Source organism: Mesoplodon densirostris, chromosome 6 (genome assembly GCF_025265405.1).
Source record: "Mesoplodon densirostris isolate mMesDen1 chromosome 6, mMesDen1 primary haplotype, whole genome shotgun sequence".
NCBI lineage: Eukaryota > Metazoa > Chordata > Mammalia > Artiodactyla > Ziphiidae > Mesoplodon > Mesoplodon densirostris.
This window is the reverse complement of record NC_082666.1, coordinates 24,160,576-24,176,401: the sequence shown is the minus strand read 5'-3', so window position 1 is coordinate 24,176,401 and position 15,826 is coordinate 24,160,576. Positions and strand designations below refer to the sequence as shown.

The 15,826-nt window shown below is 50.3% G+C and overlaps 3 protein-coding genes across 3 annotated transcripts in view; 1 reads left to right on the top strand and 2 right to left on the bottom strand.

Moving 5' to 3' along the window:
• Window positions 1–517, bottom strand: part of LOC132491602 (stimulated by retinoic acid gene 6 protein-like) — a 74,157-nt gene extending 73,640 nt beyond the window's left edge. Inside the window, exon 1 of the mRNA XM_060100464.1 lies at window positions 363–517. Coding sequence (XP_059956447.1) covers window positions 363–517 — 155 coding nt within the window. The remainder of the gene's footprint in view (window positions 1–362) is intronic.
• On the top strand, window positions 516–12,827 carry IGFBPL1 (insulin like growth factor binding protein like 1). Its single transcript, XM_060100927.1, has 4 exons — window positions 516–963; window positions 10,179–10,288; window positions 10,928–11,044; window positions 12,678–12,827. Exons 1-4 carry the CDS (start codon window positions 516–518, stop codon window positions 12,825–12,827), a joined length of 825 nt encoding a protein of 274 aa, XP_059956910.1.
• The window catches only part of ALDH1B1 (aldehyde dehydrogenase 1 family member B1), a 16,395-nt gene continuing 13,345 nt past the window's right edge, over window positions 12,777–15,826 (bottom strand). The window contains exon 2 of the transcript XR_009532767.1: window positions 12,777–12,871. The gene's annotated coding sequence lies outside the window, so the exon portion shown is untranslated. The remainder of the gene's footprint in view (window positions 12,872–15,826) is intronic.

Sequence of the window (15,826 nt, the reverse complement as noted above, 5' to 3'; positions counted from 1 at the left end):
AAGGTGTAGCCTCTTGAAGCTGGGGGATGGAATACTGAGTCATAGGGTGGAAGGGAAGCCCTCATTTCAGTTACATCCATTTGTAAACTTTGAAATTTTAAACTATATATTCCCTTTTTAAAATAAAACTTAGAAAACTACTAAATGCAAAATAAAATAAAAGAGCGCATCCTTCTGGATTAAGTGGAATAGTACTTGGAGCTAGCCTCGGATCCGGAGACCGTACATCCAATCATTGCTCTACCAGAGCGACCTCGGGCAAGTTCCCGCCCCGACTGGGTCTCCAAGAGCCCATTGGTTGTCGGAGAGCGTGTCTCAGAACACCCCTCCAGCTCGGAACCCGGGCCGGGCCAGGAGCCTACCGGGACGCGCTAGGCCGGGGCCGAGCAGCCGAGTGCGGGAGCCCCGCGGTGCAGGCCCGGCCAATCAGCGACCGCGAGGCGGGCGGGGTGGAGGCGCCGCGCTCGCTGAGCGGAGCTCCAGGCAGAGGCGCCACTGCCGTCCCAGAGCGGACCATGCCACGCTCACCTGTGCTCTTCCTGCTGCTCCTTCTGCTGCAGCCGCAGCCGGCACCCGGCCTCGGGCTCCGCGGCGCGGGCGTCCAGAGCCCCGAGTGCGATCCGTGCCGGCCGGAGCGCTGTCCCGAGCCCGCGCGCTGCCCCGCGCCCAGCATCGCGGCGCGCGACGAGTGCGGCTGCTGCGCGCGCTGCCTGGGCGCCGAGGGCGCGAGCTGCGGGGGGTGGGCCGGCGTGCGTTGCGGCCCCGGGCTGGTGTGCGCGAGCCGCGCCGCGGGGGCCGGGCCCGAGGGCACTGGGCTCTGCGTGTGCGCGCAGCGCGGCGCCGTCTGCGGCTCCGACGGCCGCTCGTACCCCAGCGTTTGCGCGCTGCGCCTGCGCGCCCGGCAGGTGCCCCGCGCGCACCCCGGCCACCTGCACAAGGCGCGGGACGGCCCCTGCGAATTTGGTGAGTCCGGCTTCTGCCCTGCACTGCTGGGGTGGGTAAAGAAAGAGGGACCCCGACCCTCTGGGCTGTGGGGTGAAGGATGACCCCGTGCACCGCGATGGACAGCACTGCACGGGCCTCAGTTTTCCCTCGGGTCAGTTTTTCCCTACCTGGCCAGTTACTTAAGGAGGCCGGGGCAGGAATCCACATCATGTACCCTTCCTTACCAAACCCATGGAGACACCAGCCACCGAGTTGGTCGTAATTTTGATGAGCCTGCTGTCCCTTTTGGTACTTAAGTAATTGCTGGTAGTTATTTCCAGGCCTGGCATGTTTGCCTCCAGGAGACTGGGAGTTTGGGGAGCAGGGTGTTCCTACTGGGTCCAAATCCCTGGGGTCTGGCCTTCCCTGGCGGGAGGTAGGTTGTTTGAATGAAGAGGGAGGGCAAATGGAGATGCTGGAGGAGGGAGATGCTGGAGGAGGGGGAGCTAGAGCTCCAGACTGGGACTCAGGAGTCAGGGGATCAGAGCACCAGGACTCAGTGAGTGTAGGGTGGGGCCCTGCTGGGAGTCTTGAGGAAGCCCCCACCCAGGACAGGTAAGACCTTGGGAGACCTAAGCTCTGAAAAGATTATGGTGCCATCAGGGGCAGACCCAGGTTTTGTGAGGCTAAGGCTTATATAATTTGGAGGGTCCCACTTTAAGTAAAGTAATAGAAGATGATTAATTGCTTGGGACCTAGAAACGTAAGCTTCATTCACATCACAATAAAACCATCTATGGGTGCCATCTTTGCTCACCCTCTATATGTAATTTTTAAAAAATCAAACAGAAATAAACCAAAATATCAGTATAGGGATGCCCAGCAAAGCACCCTGCTGGCCCATTAGGTTTTGGAGAAAAGCCCCTTGTCTAGGCTGCCTGGAGGGGCCAGTGGCAAGTTTAGGTGAGCTTGTGGCAGGAGAGTCCCAAGGAGCCCCAGCTTGGGGTTCTGGCCTGGGACTGGAGACCAAGTCCAGACCTAAATGTTTCAGTCAGTGTAATGACTTCAGCTCTAACAAGGAAGCCTTAAGGGGGGGTGGGGGGTGGGGGTGGGGGCGGCCTTTTCCAGCCTTGGGAAATTTCTAGTATTATTTCCCCACAAGCATCCCAGTTAGATGCCCTCAAGTCCAGGAGACCCAATGGGTTGTTGGAGATAAGGCAAGAAGGCCCCTGTCCCTGGAAACTTGGAAATAATGTGCTGCCCACTGTGGGGTCTGAGGCAGCCCCCAAAGCACAGGAAGGTCACCGCTGGCTGTTCCTGGTTGGGGCTCGCAGTGGAGGAGAGAGCTGGCTGGTGTTTCCCTGGCTGCAGCCTTGGGCTGGTTCCTTCCAGGGGCTGTGTCAGCCCCTGTGGAGCCACTGTAGAGGTTCCTCCACTTCAAACCTTTGTTTCTGCCCTGTGGCATTTAAACAGTCCTGTCTCCTTTCTTCTCGTTCCTGTCACCCGCTTTTACAATCTGCTTTCCTCAGCAGTTAATTCACAGGCAGGTCTCTTTGTTTCCAGACAGGTAACACTTTCACTTCACATGCAGGAGACATGAGAAATGCTGACCAGGTCCCCAGACTCTAACCGGTGCTGATGGTCTCAGATGATTCCTCCCTGGGCTGGTATTCTGTTCCTAAGAGACAGCTGCCTTGAAGGCATTTAGACCAAATCTGCTGTTATGCAGAGGAAACTGAGACCCATGGGGCAGGGGACTCATCCAGGGTGATCTGTAAAGCCTGGCTAGCTTCCGGCTCCCCGGCACCCTATTCAGTACTGTTTCAGGACAGGACTTGATAGTGTTAAGTCAGGCAGGTGGCCGTTGTCATGGTTACCAGAGTGCAGCCAGATGGCAGATGGAAGTCCCATACCCCTAATTCATTGAAAATTACCAAATGACAAGTAAATGTGACAGCCCCTCCACTCTGATCTGTGGGCTCTGAGCCCACCCCAGGCACAGGCCCTGGGAGTAAAGATGTTCACGGGGCCAAACAGAGGCAATTCAGAAGCTGCTCTTAACGATCCCATTAGTGACAGGCGTCGGGCCTCCCCAGAATTTTGCTCTCCTTCCCTACCAGCGATTGTGTCATCAGCCACTATCCAGACCCCGACACTGTTTTCCCATCTTGTTTTGTCCTGAAATGTTTGTGTGGCCCCTATGCCCTTGTGTCCTGGTGAAGCATGAAGGTGTGGACGGGGGATCTTTTCCAGCCAGGGAAGGCAGCACCTCATTCTGTGCTTCCCTCAAGCCATCCTTTATCCAAATGACTTGGCAGGAGCACTTTTTAACAATGCCCCTGGGGACCTCGCTTGAAGGGAAACAGACTGAGTCAGAGCAGCAGCTGTTCTGCTTCAATATTGGTAATAAAATCACCCCTCCTCAGTCCTCACCTGTGCCTTCAATAAGCAAGCACCTGACTTTAACGGAATGAGGCCTCCGTAAATATCAGGTTCCCGCAGTGTGGGAAGTGTTCTTACCCATGCCTCTGAGGGGCATTTGGAAACAGTTTTCAGGCTTAAATTCTGACCTTTCCTCCTACTCTCTGAAACGCCCCAAAATGCTAATAATGAGACTAATCCTTTGATCAACACACATATATTGAAGACCCACTGTGTTCCCACATAAGAATAATTCTTTGCTGTTGGAAATCGCTTTTGCATTCCATCTTCTTCCTTGATTTTTACAACTACCCTGGCCAGGTCTCACTCCCATTTAATAGAAGGGCAAACTGAGGCAGGCAGAAGAGAATTCCCTGGAGCCACATGACTAGTTCCCAGCTGAGGTGGGGCTCCAGCCTGAGTTTTCCTGGCTGTTTTCAGATGGGGCCATGCACCTCTAGCCCTCTGGCAATCTGATTAGGAAGGTGCTGCAAATTGGCTACCCTTGAATCTTCAGGGTTTCTCAGTCTGAATCCACCTTCCTTTTTCCCCCCAAGGCTTGTTGCTGGTTCCTCTGTTTAGCACCAGGTGATGGCTCCTGAGAGGAACAGGTATAGCTTCACAGAAGGGGAGGCATCTGAGAGGAGCCTTGAAGGATGCGTAGAAAATTCCTGGGTTTGAGAAGGGGGGATGGGGAGGCACAGCATGAACGAATACAAGGAGGTAGGAGATCCTGGGGCGAGTGTGAACAGTGGACCCGTGGGCAGTACCCAGTGGGATGGTTGGCAGAGGAGATGATACCCAGAGTACTCTGGGGCAGGCTTATTGCAGGCCTTGAGTGCCATGCTGCAGGGTGACGCTTCATTCTGTACTGAGTTATTAGTTCCATTTCTCAACAGTAAGGTGGCATGGCGTTGTTGTTACTGTCATTATCAGTAACAATACTGTAACTGTTATTGTTATCATTACTTTAAAAGGCTGCTTTGGGGGAATTTCCTGGTGGTCCAGTGGTTAGGACTCCACGTTTCCACTGCGGGGGGCATGGGTTCAATCCCTGTTCCGGGAACTAAGATCCTGCATACCACGCAGCCAAAAATAAATAAAATAAAATAAAAGGCTGCTTTGTTCCATGTATGCACCCTGACTGTTTGCTAGCATTGGGAGGAGGTTGGGATCCTGCAGAAAGCAGGTTGAGGTCGTGTTTTTGAATCCTGCATTAAATAGGAACGGGGTCCCGTGCCAGTGCCCGTGGGGGCACTGAGCCCCTGAAGCTTCAGTGAGCTCTCGAGATCCAAAATCTTAGAAAATTCGCCTCGGTTGAAATTCCAGCTGCACTTAGAAACCTCAGTCTGTGCAAGGCGTGTGTTACCAGGTAACCAGGAGAGGCAGCGAATACCACTTTGTGAGAGGGACAAAGAAGGGGGGGCGCCTCGTGCTCAAAAGCCTTTCATGCCGAGGGAGGGGGCTTGAGGCATAGGCTGCAGGGAGCCGGATTAAGCTGTTTCTGGTTCCACATCCTCACGTTGACTATTAGCATAAATTATCAGGGCTGTTCAGTGTGTTGATTATTAAAGTCTTTGGTTGTGTGCTTTTTTCATACGAGCAGATGGGTTCCTGGTGGATGACTTTTGATATTCTTTCCTTCCCGAGCGCCATTAACTTTAAAGAAATCTCAGAGGCATTAAGGAAGATCTTTCATTCCAGCCATCAAAGACACTCAGTTGATGGGGTGGGGGGACAGATCCCCACACACTTAGCAATATCGATCCCTTTCATTTGTATAGATCCACAGGGTTAATAGCACAGTCACATTCATTCTCTCTCTTCACCCCGGAGGATGTAGGGCCACAGTCATTATCCTCATTTGCAGATAAGGAGGAAATTGTTAGCAACTTGCCCAATGGTTAGCGACCAGGCCCCCTGGCATTTGAGTTTCCCTTGGTGCTATTTGGCCCACCCCCAGTGCCCACCTGGGTGACTACTCTGTTACCTGATGGGTGGGTTTGTGCCATCCTAGCATTTCCAGGGCTGTTGCTGATATAAGCAGAAGGAAACAAGTGTTTAGCAAGGAAGAACTAAGGAGACAAAGCTAGCACATTCACAGACCGGGCTGACCAGACACCATCCTCCCTCCTGAAAGCCACATGACTCTTGCCAAAGGCAGGTAGAAAGGAGAGCCCTGGCTCTTCCAGGAGTGTGGCAGCTCGGGCAGCAGTAAGGTGAGAGGCTGTGCCCCGGGCTCGCCAGAGTGAGGGCTATGGGCCACGGCCTCTGGAGCCTTCAGGCAGGGCCCGACCGATAGGCCCACTCACCAGAGGTCAATAGAGGGTCTTGAGCAGGCAAGGCATCTTCGAGGAGACTACCCTTTGGGGTAGCACAACCTGTGGAGTCCTCAGGTCCCTCCGTGGAAGCCTTTTACAGTTGGCAAGAGGTCTTGTTACTGTCCTCACAACAGCCTATGTAGAGGGCAGTGGAGAGAATGGACTCTTGTGCCCATTTTAAAGAAGAAACTGGAGTGTGGCAGAGACAGGATTGAACCTGCCTGTGGTAGTCATATGTGGAGGACCCCAGCGCCACACTCAAATGAGCCCTTGGGGACAGTAAGACTGGGAATGTCCTGCCAGGGTTAAGGACACATTGCCCATTTAATGGTATCTTCACAAGAGCTGTTCCCTGGGGTGATTATGGAGAGTTTCATTTCTGTGCAGAGAAGAGTAAACATAGCAGGCCTGAGACTGTTATCCTTAGAAAGCCCTGCTGGCGAGGCTGACCCTTGGCTGGTGTCTGAGAATTTGGATGTGGGGAGGCTTCCCACCGTTTCCAGAACTGATAAGAGTAGCTCACTGTACAAACAGCATAGTTTATGCTGCACACCTGCTTTACTTCTGGGAGTCTGGAAGTTTGGTACGTAGGAGGCAGAGGCTGGGGGACTGGACCCCAATAAAAACCCTGGGCACTGAATATCTAGTGAGCTTCCCTAGTAGAGGGCATGCCACACGTGTTGTCACAAGTCGTTGCTGGGGAATTAGGCACGTCCTGTGTGACTCCACTGGGAGAGGCTCCTCAAAGTGTGCTCCTGGCTTCCCAGGTCTTTGCCCCATGAGCCTCTTTTTCCTCTGCTGAGTTGCTTTGTTTCTGTTTGTTGTAATAAATCCCAGCTGTGAATAAACTGTGCCGAGTCCTGTGAGTCCTTGTAGCAAATCATTGATCCTGGGACTTATCTTGGGGGCCCCCAACACAATCCCTAAGGAACTCTTATTCTGGAATGGAGTCCATATGGCTAACAAATGTTTCACTTTAAAAATCCATGTGGAATTAATGGAATCAGTGTGCCTGGGTTTGCATCTTCACTCCTCTAGGTGCTTCACCTTTCTGAGCCTTGGGTTTCTCATCTGTAAAGTGGGGCTAAAAGCACCTACTTCACAGGGCTGGTGTGAGGATGAAAGGAGTAGCAGACATGGAAGTGTCATTTTAGAAGAAGGCAGGATGGTGTGGGACAGAGCTCAGAGCTAGACCGCTGGGCTTATAGCCTCACCCTGCTATTTAAGGCTGGGTAACCCTGGCTAGCTCCTCCATCTGGCAGCTGGGGAGATTGCTGGAAGGATCGAATGGCTTAAGCCTGTAAGCAGAAGGGTGATATTATTACCATTAATACTATCATGGGGCTTCCCTGGTGGCGCAGTAGTTGAGAGTCCGCCTGCCGATGCAGGGGACACGGGTTCGTGCCCCAGTCCGGGAAGATCCCACATGCCGCCGAGCGGCTGGGCCCGTGAGCCATGGCCGTTGAGCCTGCGCGTCTGGAGCCTGTGCTCCACAACGGGAGAGGCCACAACAGTGAGAGGCCTGCGTACCGCAAAAAAAAAAAAAAAAAAAAAAATACTATCATGATAATGATGACTGATTGTAAAGAGCTATTATGGATAAAAGTATTTTATTTATTTATTTTTTTTTGTGGTACACAGACCTCTCACTGTTGTGGCCTTTCCCGTTGTGGAACACAGGCTCCGGACGCGCAGGCCCAGCGGCCATGGCCCACGGGCCCAGCCGCTCCACGGCATGTGGGATCTTCCCGAACCGGGGCACAAACCCGCGTCCCCTGCATCGGCAGGCGGACTCTCAACCACTGCGCCACCAGGGAAGCCCCGATAAAAGTATCTTAAATTTAAAGTCAGATGTTAAAATTAAAAACAGATTAAGCAACATGAGGACATTTTTCAAGATAACTGAACAATGCCATATCTTGGGTATGGTGGTGGATCCACGGCCTATGCATTTGTCAAAACTTAGAACTGTATACTAGAAGGAATGAATGTACTGTATGTACATTTAAAAAGAAATCAAAATTTGAACGTCACTTTATCACCAAAAGCAGGGGGCTCTTTTGGAAAAGAAGTGCTATTTTCTGCCTTGAAATTAGTAGCAAAGGCAGTATTTCCAAGATGGTCTTTCTTAATTGTAGTCATGGAAAAAGGGAAATGCAAAGAGAGAGAAAGATGAAATGTGATTTACTGGCTTATTCATTTAGGCCTGAAAGGGATTGATGAAATCTCATTTAAAATTTATGACTCTACATGAAAGAAAGTAAAACATGTTGATTGAGTGTCCCTTTGGAATCTACTGAGGGCTTTGGAATAAGATGCAGTTCTGATTGTTCCCACAGCGAGCCATTTGACGACTGGTTTGGGCTCCAAAGGACGTAATGCTGGCAGGAGGATGTGAATAAATTAGACATTCTTTGTCGTCTATTGCAGATGGGGCTCCGCCAGAGAGCAGCGGTGCTGTGGTTCTTTGTAGCGGTCAGCAGGTGGCTGGGTCACGTTGGGCAATGTTAGAAGCCTAGAACCTTATTTCATTCAGGGAACTGGCTACACTCGGGGCTGTGGGTAGCAGTGTGGTGCTTGGAGGGCGTTCAATTGGTCACAGCTGAAGGAGTGAGCTGATCAGGCTGAGGGGGAAGAAAGCAGCCTGGTGGTGAGGAGGGCAGGGTCTATATTCAACTCACTGGAAGCCATTTGAGGCACCCAGGGTGCTGTGGGGCTCCTGAGGACACCCCTGAGATCAACAGGTGGGAGTTACAGGAGGTGGGTTTTAGCTCCAGGTGAGAACAAGCTTTCTTACCAGCAGAGCCAAGGACAGAAGGACCTGGCTTCATAGGTAGTGAGCTCTCCATCACTGGGGGCAGGCAAGTGAAGACTAGATGAGCCCGTCACAGACAGTCAGGCACATGCTCTTGGGGAGTTGGGCCCCTCCAGTTTGAGACTCCATAGCTCTAAGACTCTTTCCCAGAGATTTTTTGGCACCAGTTTGACAGGGTCTGCTTCCCAGTCAGTCTGGAGGGGCCAGGCCAGTCTCATTTCTGCGCCCCTTCACTCCTTCCCTCCATGCTCTTGCTCCAGCCTTTTGTCTCTCTCCCTTTGTTCTCCTTTTTCATTGCAGCCCCACCTAATTGGGCTAGGGCCCTTTCCCTCTCCAAGGCTGGCCTGTGGAGGGCTGCAGGGATGTCCATGAGTCCCCAGGTGAAACCCCAAGAGTCGTGAACTCTGCATTTTGATGGCCCAAGGGTGAATGTGTTTGCTCTTTTGTCATGGGTTTCTTCGCAGAGTCATCTGTTTAACAGGCCTACCCTGCCCCCCACTTGCATATTGTGTTAACTCAAACCCTCAGTTTCACACACATCACGTGGTAAGATCAGCTCAACAGCCCTGTGAAGCAGGGGGTATTATCCCCATCTTACAGACAGCAAACCTGAGCAGAGAGCATACTCCTCACCAAGCCTCCACACTGCGCCTTGCCCAAGACCCCACGGGGCCAGCTGCGAGGGTGGGTCTGTGAGACGAGATGAAGCACCTGCACTGCAAGGCAGGCTGGGTTTCAGCAAGTCAAAGGGGGCAGATGCCCTGGTCCTGGACTAGGACACACCCCCAGGCCCTCAGGATGGGGAGCTGGGGGTGCACTCCACGTAGAGGGAAGGCAGGGCAGGGCAGGGCAGGCAGGTACACTGAGGGCCGGACGGAGGGCCTGAAAGCTGAAGCAGTTGGACTTGATTCTTTTAGTTCCAGTCTGAGCAGAGCAGATGCCAGACACAGGGAGAAGGGCAGAGAGTGGAGTATCAGCTAAGAATGTCTAACTCAAATGCCACATGCTCTCCTGTCCCACCCAGCGAGCCCACACCCGCCCTGTCCTTTCTGTAGCATGCTGGCAGACTAGCACCACATTGCTGGATTCCCTGATTACCTTTCTCCATGCAGCGAGGCTCGGTGTCCATGCCTGCAGTTTTGCCCTCGGGGATGGGGATGAGGAGGTGTGTGGAGCCTGTGATATGCAAATGAGCATCTTGAACCGCAGGGGGTCTCAGCAGGGAGTGAGGGCAGCTGTTCTGCGTGGCGTTATTCTTTGAAATGCTCTCCATGCGGAAGGAGAAAAGCCCATCTGGTAGAAGACTCTGCCGTGGGTGAAGTGACACCAGCCCCTCCCGGAGCCTGGCACACGGTCAGTGTAGTTGAGCTGTAAGCAGATGGCAGCTGGGATTCTGGAAGGGATCCTGGGAGGCAGTGTGATGAGACCACAGACAGACATGCTGGGTGACTTTGAGAAGTCGCCTTTCCTCTCTGGATCCCTGTTTTCCTGTTGGTAGAACAAGGGCAATGTAGGAGGAAACAAGTAGGCATCCTTCCAGGTCTAAGAAAACTCTCTTCTATAATTCCTTGCCTATGAGTGTGTCCTTTCTGTGGGGAGCTCTCATCTGCCCCAACATGCTCTCTGCAGGCACGGTATCTTAGATGTGGGGGGCTTGATCAGGGTCAAGGCTGTCTTCCCTTGTCTTCTTCTCCCAGCTCCTGTGGTCATCACTCCACCCCGGAGTGTTCACAATGTCACCGGGGCACAGGCGTCCCTGTCCTGTGAGGTGAGAGCTGTGCCTGCCCCAGTTGTCACATGGAGGAAGGTATTTATATCCAAGAACTACTCTCTGTGTGTGTGTGTGTGTTTGGGGGGGGTATAAATGTTTTTTAAGGGTGTGTGTGTTTATATGTGAATTGGAGGATTAAAAAAAAACCTATGTTCCACTCCTCTGCCTCCAGACTTATGCCTCAAAACCTTTACCCCAAACCTCTCCCCAGAGAAGGGGTGTTGCTATTTGCTCCCTCTGCCACTTAGCTGTCCAGGAAGTTCTGCTGTTTATCTAGCCTAGGTCAGCTGGGATGAAGTTAGAGCTTCCTTCACTGGATCTGGGTTTTAGAAAGACTTGGCTGGTGGCAAATGACCCAATTCTATTCCCAAACTAGATCTTTCTGCAGTTCAGTTTTTGAGAGACTGGCATATGTTGTCCCCTTATCTCAACAGCCCTGAGAAAGGCAATGAGATTCTGATAGTGGTGGTGTCTACATCTTCGCAGTCCAGCAGGGGGCACTATCTGTACATACATTTAGGCTTAGGAAGAAACTGGCATTTAATAGGAGTAAGAGATACTAGGGTCTCAGCCTTCAAGTCAGCAGGAGGGTGAAGACAACGAGGGTGTCTGTGGGGTGGTCCTTATCCAGAAATGCTTTTTCTAAATCACTCCTGGTTTTTCTGTCCTCTGTAGGTCACACGGTCTCCTGAGGGCACCCAGGTGCTGAAGGACCTGCCTGGGGACCACGTGAATATAGCTGTCCAGGTGCAAGGGGGCCCTTCTGACCATGCAGCCACGGCCTGGGTTTTGGTGAGTATCTCATTTGTTTAGGATTATTGGCTATTATTGACTGGCCCTTATAAAGCGCCTTTTATATTTCTATAACGTGTTACACCTTTCAAATACTCTGATCCATTTCTCCTTGGACCCTACAGTAACTGAGAGGAAAGCAGGGCAGGTAGTATAACCCCTGAGAGCAGAAGTGATCTTCAGAGGTAGGCAGAATCATGGCCCTGGAAAGACGTCTATGTGCTAATCCTTGGAACTGGTGGATATGGTATGTTGTGTGGCAAGAGGGGAATAAGGATGGAATTAAAGTTGTTAACCAGCTGACTTTAATAAGTTTATCCTGGGTTATCTGGGTGGACCCGATATAATCACAGGAGTCCTTTAAACGTGGAAGAGGGAGGCAGGAGAGAGAGCCAGAGAGATGGCAGTGTCAGAAGACATGAACTACTGTTGCTGGCTTTGAAGATGCAAGAGGGGGCCACAGGCCAAGGACTGCAGGCAGCCTCTAGAATGCTTCTCTTAGGGCTTCTAGAAAGAAGGCAACCCTGCTGATACCTTGGGTTTAGCCCACTGAGACCCATTCAGACTTCTGACCTCAAGAACTGTAGATAATAAATTTGTGTTGTCTTAAGCCATTAAACGTGTGGTCATTTGCAACAGCAACCATAGGAAGCTAATACACTTGCCTGAGACCACATGGCTGATAAAGAGGGAAGATGGCAGATTCGCATCCTCCTCCAGGGCTCTTCTATGCCACGTGTGGCAGTTTGGCTGAGAAGAGGGAACACCCTGTGTTTGAAAGGGCGATGGAGTGACGAGATGGGGGCCCTCGTGGGGCTAGTTACCCTACCTCTCAGAGCTTCAGCGTCCACAACCATAAAAAGAGGGCCTTGGACTGGACTATGTCCAGTGACCCTAACAGTCTGTGACTTACCTGTGAGTCTCCTGTAATGTGAGGATAACGATGCTCCGCCTTCAGCCACCATGGGATCAAAATGAGATGGGGTGCACAAACCCTCTCCAGTCTGTAGTGCCTCACAGTTGAGAGAAGCTGTTATGACGAGAGAAAGTAAGAGGAGGGAGCTGCCGTGGATCTCCTCTGCAGGGGCGTGAGACGGGCTCTTGAGGGTGTCCTCCTCATTCCACCCCCATCTCGGCCAGCGTGGGCAACTTCTCCACCCAGCTCAGAGACTCAGAATGCAGTTGGGTCCATGGCTTTTTCACATCAAGCGTATTCCACCTCCCCCCCACACCTTTTATTACAAGGAGAGGTGGGGGAAGGTTGTCTCTGGTGTTATTTTGTAAAGGCTGCCTCCATTGGGAGCATTTGTGGGCTATTCTGTGGTCAGTAGAGTTTTGTTCTTTTAGTTTGCAGTATTTTCCTTGGAATCTATACCTATCACCTTCAATAAAAGGACCAGGTAGCTCACAGTAAAAGGCAGAAATGCAGAGGAAACATTAAAATGAGAGCCAGGATAGAGAGGGTACTGAGAAGGAAGTTTAACTCTTTCTCGGCAGCCAAGGCAAGAAGAGAAAGAGAGGGTGAGCTCTGTCTTATTTTGAAAAGGAGTAAGTGTTCAGAACCATTAAGAACTAAATAAGTGATTTTGCTGTGCCATATATGACTGTACAAACTTGCCTGTTTAACTTCTAGATCAACCCTCTGAGGAAGGAAGACGAGGGTGTGTACCAGTGCCATTCAGCCAACGCGGTCGGGGAGGCCCAGTCGCACGGCACAGTCACCGTGGTGGATCGGAGCCAGTACAGAGCCGCCCGCTTCCCGGGTCCAGATGACCACATGTGAGGGGGTAATGTGCATGTTCCAAGTCATCTGCAGTATTTGTACACCTGTGTCATGGGAGATTGAGATGAATCATAAGATGCATAATAAATAAGAAAAATACATGAATCAAGGAAATCAGAGAAATGCAAACCAAGAGTAGGAACATATTACAAAATTGGCAGGTAGACCCTGTGGTATGTTCTACACACGTATCACACTGGGCTTCCCACTAGCATGCAAAGTCAAGAGCTGTGAGTGTTATGGGTGTCCGTCAGGTGAAAAAGACCACCTATTTTTTTCTATTTCTCCCAGTCCGCCCAGTGAGGGTGCTAAGAGAGCAGACGTGGTCACTATGACAGCACCCAGGTGGAAACACGCCCGCAAAGAAGACAGTCTGAGCTTCATGGGTCTGTTCCCAGGTTCTTCCTTGTCTGTAGCTCTGCAAGTAGTTAGAGCTTCTAGAAACAGGGAGGAAAATGTAAGGTGTAAAGTCGTCAAATAGGAATTCAGTGAGGAGATGGCTCTTAAAGTTGCCCTCCTGATACTTAACTTTTAGTTTTTTATATATGTGTATAGTTATATATGTGTATCAAAAAGTCAAGTATCGAGACTTTTTGTCCTGTACACTTGTATGTATACTTCTGTATGTACATATGTGTGTATGTATGTTTCATGTTTTAAATATATGTATAATTTATAAGTACATATATTTATATTTTAAAAACAGAAATGATACCAGGGTATGAATATAGTCTATTATAAATGAGTTTTCAAAGGGGTCACAAAGAACCATGGAATTTTTGTTTGTTTGTTTGTTTTTTGCGGTACGCGGGCCTCTCACTGTTGTGGCCTCTCCCGTTGCGGAGCACAGGCTCCGGACCCACAGGCTCAGCGGCCATGGCTCACGGGCCCAGCCACTCAGCGGCATGTGGGAACTTCCTGGACCGGGGCACGAACCCATGTTCCCTGCATCGGCAGGCGGACTCTCAACCACTACGCCACCAGGGAAGCCCAGAGCCATGGAATTTTAATACCATTGCCACAGCCCAGTCTGTGAGTTCCCTCTACAACATGCAGAATTCGCCGGCTATTGCTTGCATACCTCCAGGGACACAGAGCTCACTACCACCAAACCACCATCTGTGGATTTTTCCAATAGTTGAAAGTTCTTCTGCATATTAAGCTGGAATCTGCCTCCCTGAAATGCCCATCCATTGGCCTTACATGTATTTCCTAGACCCCCCACAGGCATCTCTGCTCCCCACCAGCACCACTCCTGGTTGGGGAGAGGTTTAAATTTAGGGGCATTTCCTCCACCTTCCATCTAACATCTAATAGTTGACTATGACAGAGCAGGCTTTTTTTCTCTAATTCTTTTCCCTCTTTTCTTCTAGGGTCTTAGAAACATTGATTACAGGATGATGGAAAAGTCAAGTCATGGATCTTTTTTGCTTTGTGAAGAATTGGAAGAACTGTGTTTGTAGATAACCACTTTTGTATGTTTTTAAAAATTAGATGCAAACTAGATTCGTATGCAGATGTAGTTTTTAGCAGGGCAAACATTGGGAAAACAGACTGCATGTAGCCTTTTTATACTTCTGAAATGAATAGCTCTGTGAGAATTCTTTTTTTAACTTCTCCCTCCGAGGGAAGGTCACGTTAGGTATATTTGTAATTCTAAAGGGCTGGACCGAGGCGTGTGTCAGCTGTGACTCTTTACCTCATTTGTCTAGGGCTGATTAGTGACTTAGTATGTGTTCTAGGAAGAGGGGGGAGGGTCCTGTTGTCCTCTGCCTGACCTCTCTAACTTTGTGTGACCTGGGTAGGTCCCTCCCTCTCTGGGCCTTGGTCTCTTCAGCTGTGAATGTGGTATTTGGACTGGATGTTACCCATGTCCCTTCAAACACTGCCATCCTGGAGTAAGATGGTCCTACAGAAAAAAATATGGGAAGTGTAGTCTTAGCATTCTTTTAAAAATAATATTCCCTCAAAAACAAATGCCATTGCTTCATATGAAGGTGTGGACAGCTGTTATTCCTGCTGCTTTCCCATTTTAAAGAGACTTAGTCCTAGATGGAACACTTAACCAGACTCAAGGGCCCCTTGGCTGGGCATCTGGGGACCACGATGTCCACTTATTAACAAGCCCAGCATTCTCTAACCAAGCTGGCAGTGGAGACCTGGCTTTTGGACATCAAATTGTAAAAATGGGGTTAACTGCTCTCTCTGGGCTGTGGAATTAGAGTGTAGTAGAATACATTTTACTTAGAGCTGTTTTGACCTTACCCAGAAATATAGCTTTCTTTCTTTTCTTTTAATCAAGAAAGAAAAAAGGAGAATATTTAATATCTGGCCTAAAAAAATAGACCCCCTAGGCAACTAAAATTTTTTAAAATCAGAATTGGGATCTCACATGTGGATAGTTGTTAAATCTCAAGAAACACTGTCCTGTCTGTGGTCATTTTCCATTTCTGGGACGGCAGGCAGGATAAGCATTAATGTCCCTCCCCCTTTACAGATGAAGAAAACCAGGCTCCGAGAGTAAAGCGCTTGCCTGAGGCCTGAAAGCCTCTGAGAAGGACTGGAGCTGAGGGCGCCTGGTCCTCTTTGGCACCCTTTCCACTCCATGGTGCTGCTTCTCAGAAAAATCTCGTAACTATGGAAAGGAAGATGCTGCCATTTCCACAGGTTTCAGGGATTCTCCTTAAGGTCCATCTCAACTTTTAAAGCAACACTCTCAAGCCGCTCACACTGGGCATTGCATTTTGGAGTCCTTTCTGGAATTGCATTTTCTGCCTTTAAGCCTGGCTGTTCCACATCTGAAATGCTGGGGTGGCATCACCCTGACATACATAGCAGGAGGGTGGCCCAGGAATCCAGAACCATGATGTCCATTTGGGAATTCACCCCTATCTTTCTGGGTGACCCTGAGCAAGTCCCCTTCACTTTCTGGACCTCGATTCCTCATTTGAATAAGGGAACGAAACTATATGGGTGGTTTTCAAACTTTAAAAACATTG

What these genes read in the sequence shown, in the direction of transcription:
- IGFBPL1 (XM_060100927.1), top strand. Translation starts at nt 516, where the DNA reads ATGCCACGCTCACCTGTGCTCTTCCTGCTGCTCCTTCTGCTGCAGCCG. An exon ending in GGACGGCCCCTGCGAATTTG is followed by an intron (nt 964 to 10,178) that starts GTGAGTCCGGCT and finishes TTCTTCTCCCAG; the next exon opens with CTCCTGTGGTCATCACTCCA. An exon ending in CAGTTGTCACATGGAGGAAG is followed by an intron (nt 10,289 to 10,927) that starts GTATTTATATCC and finishes TGTCCTCTGTAG; the next exon opens with GTCACACGGTCTCCTGAGGG.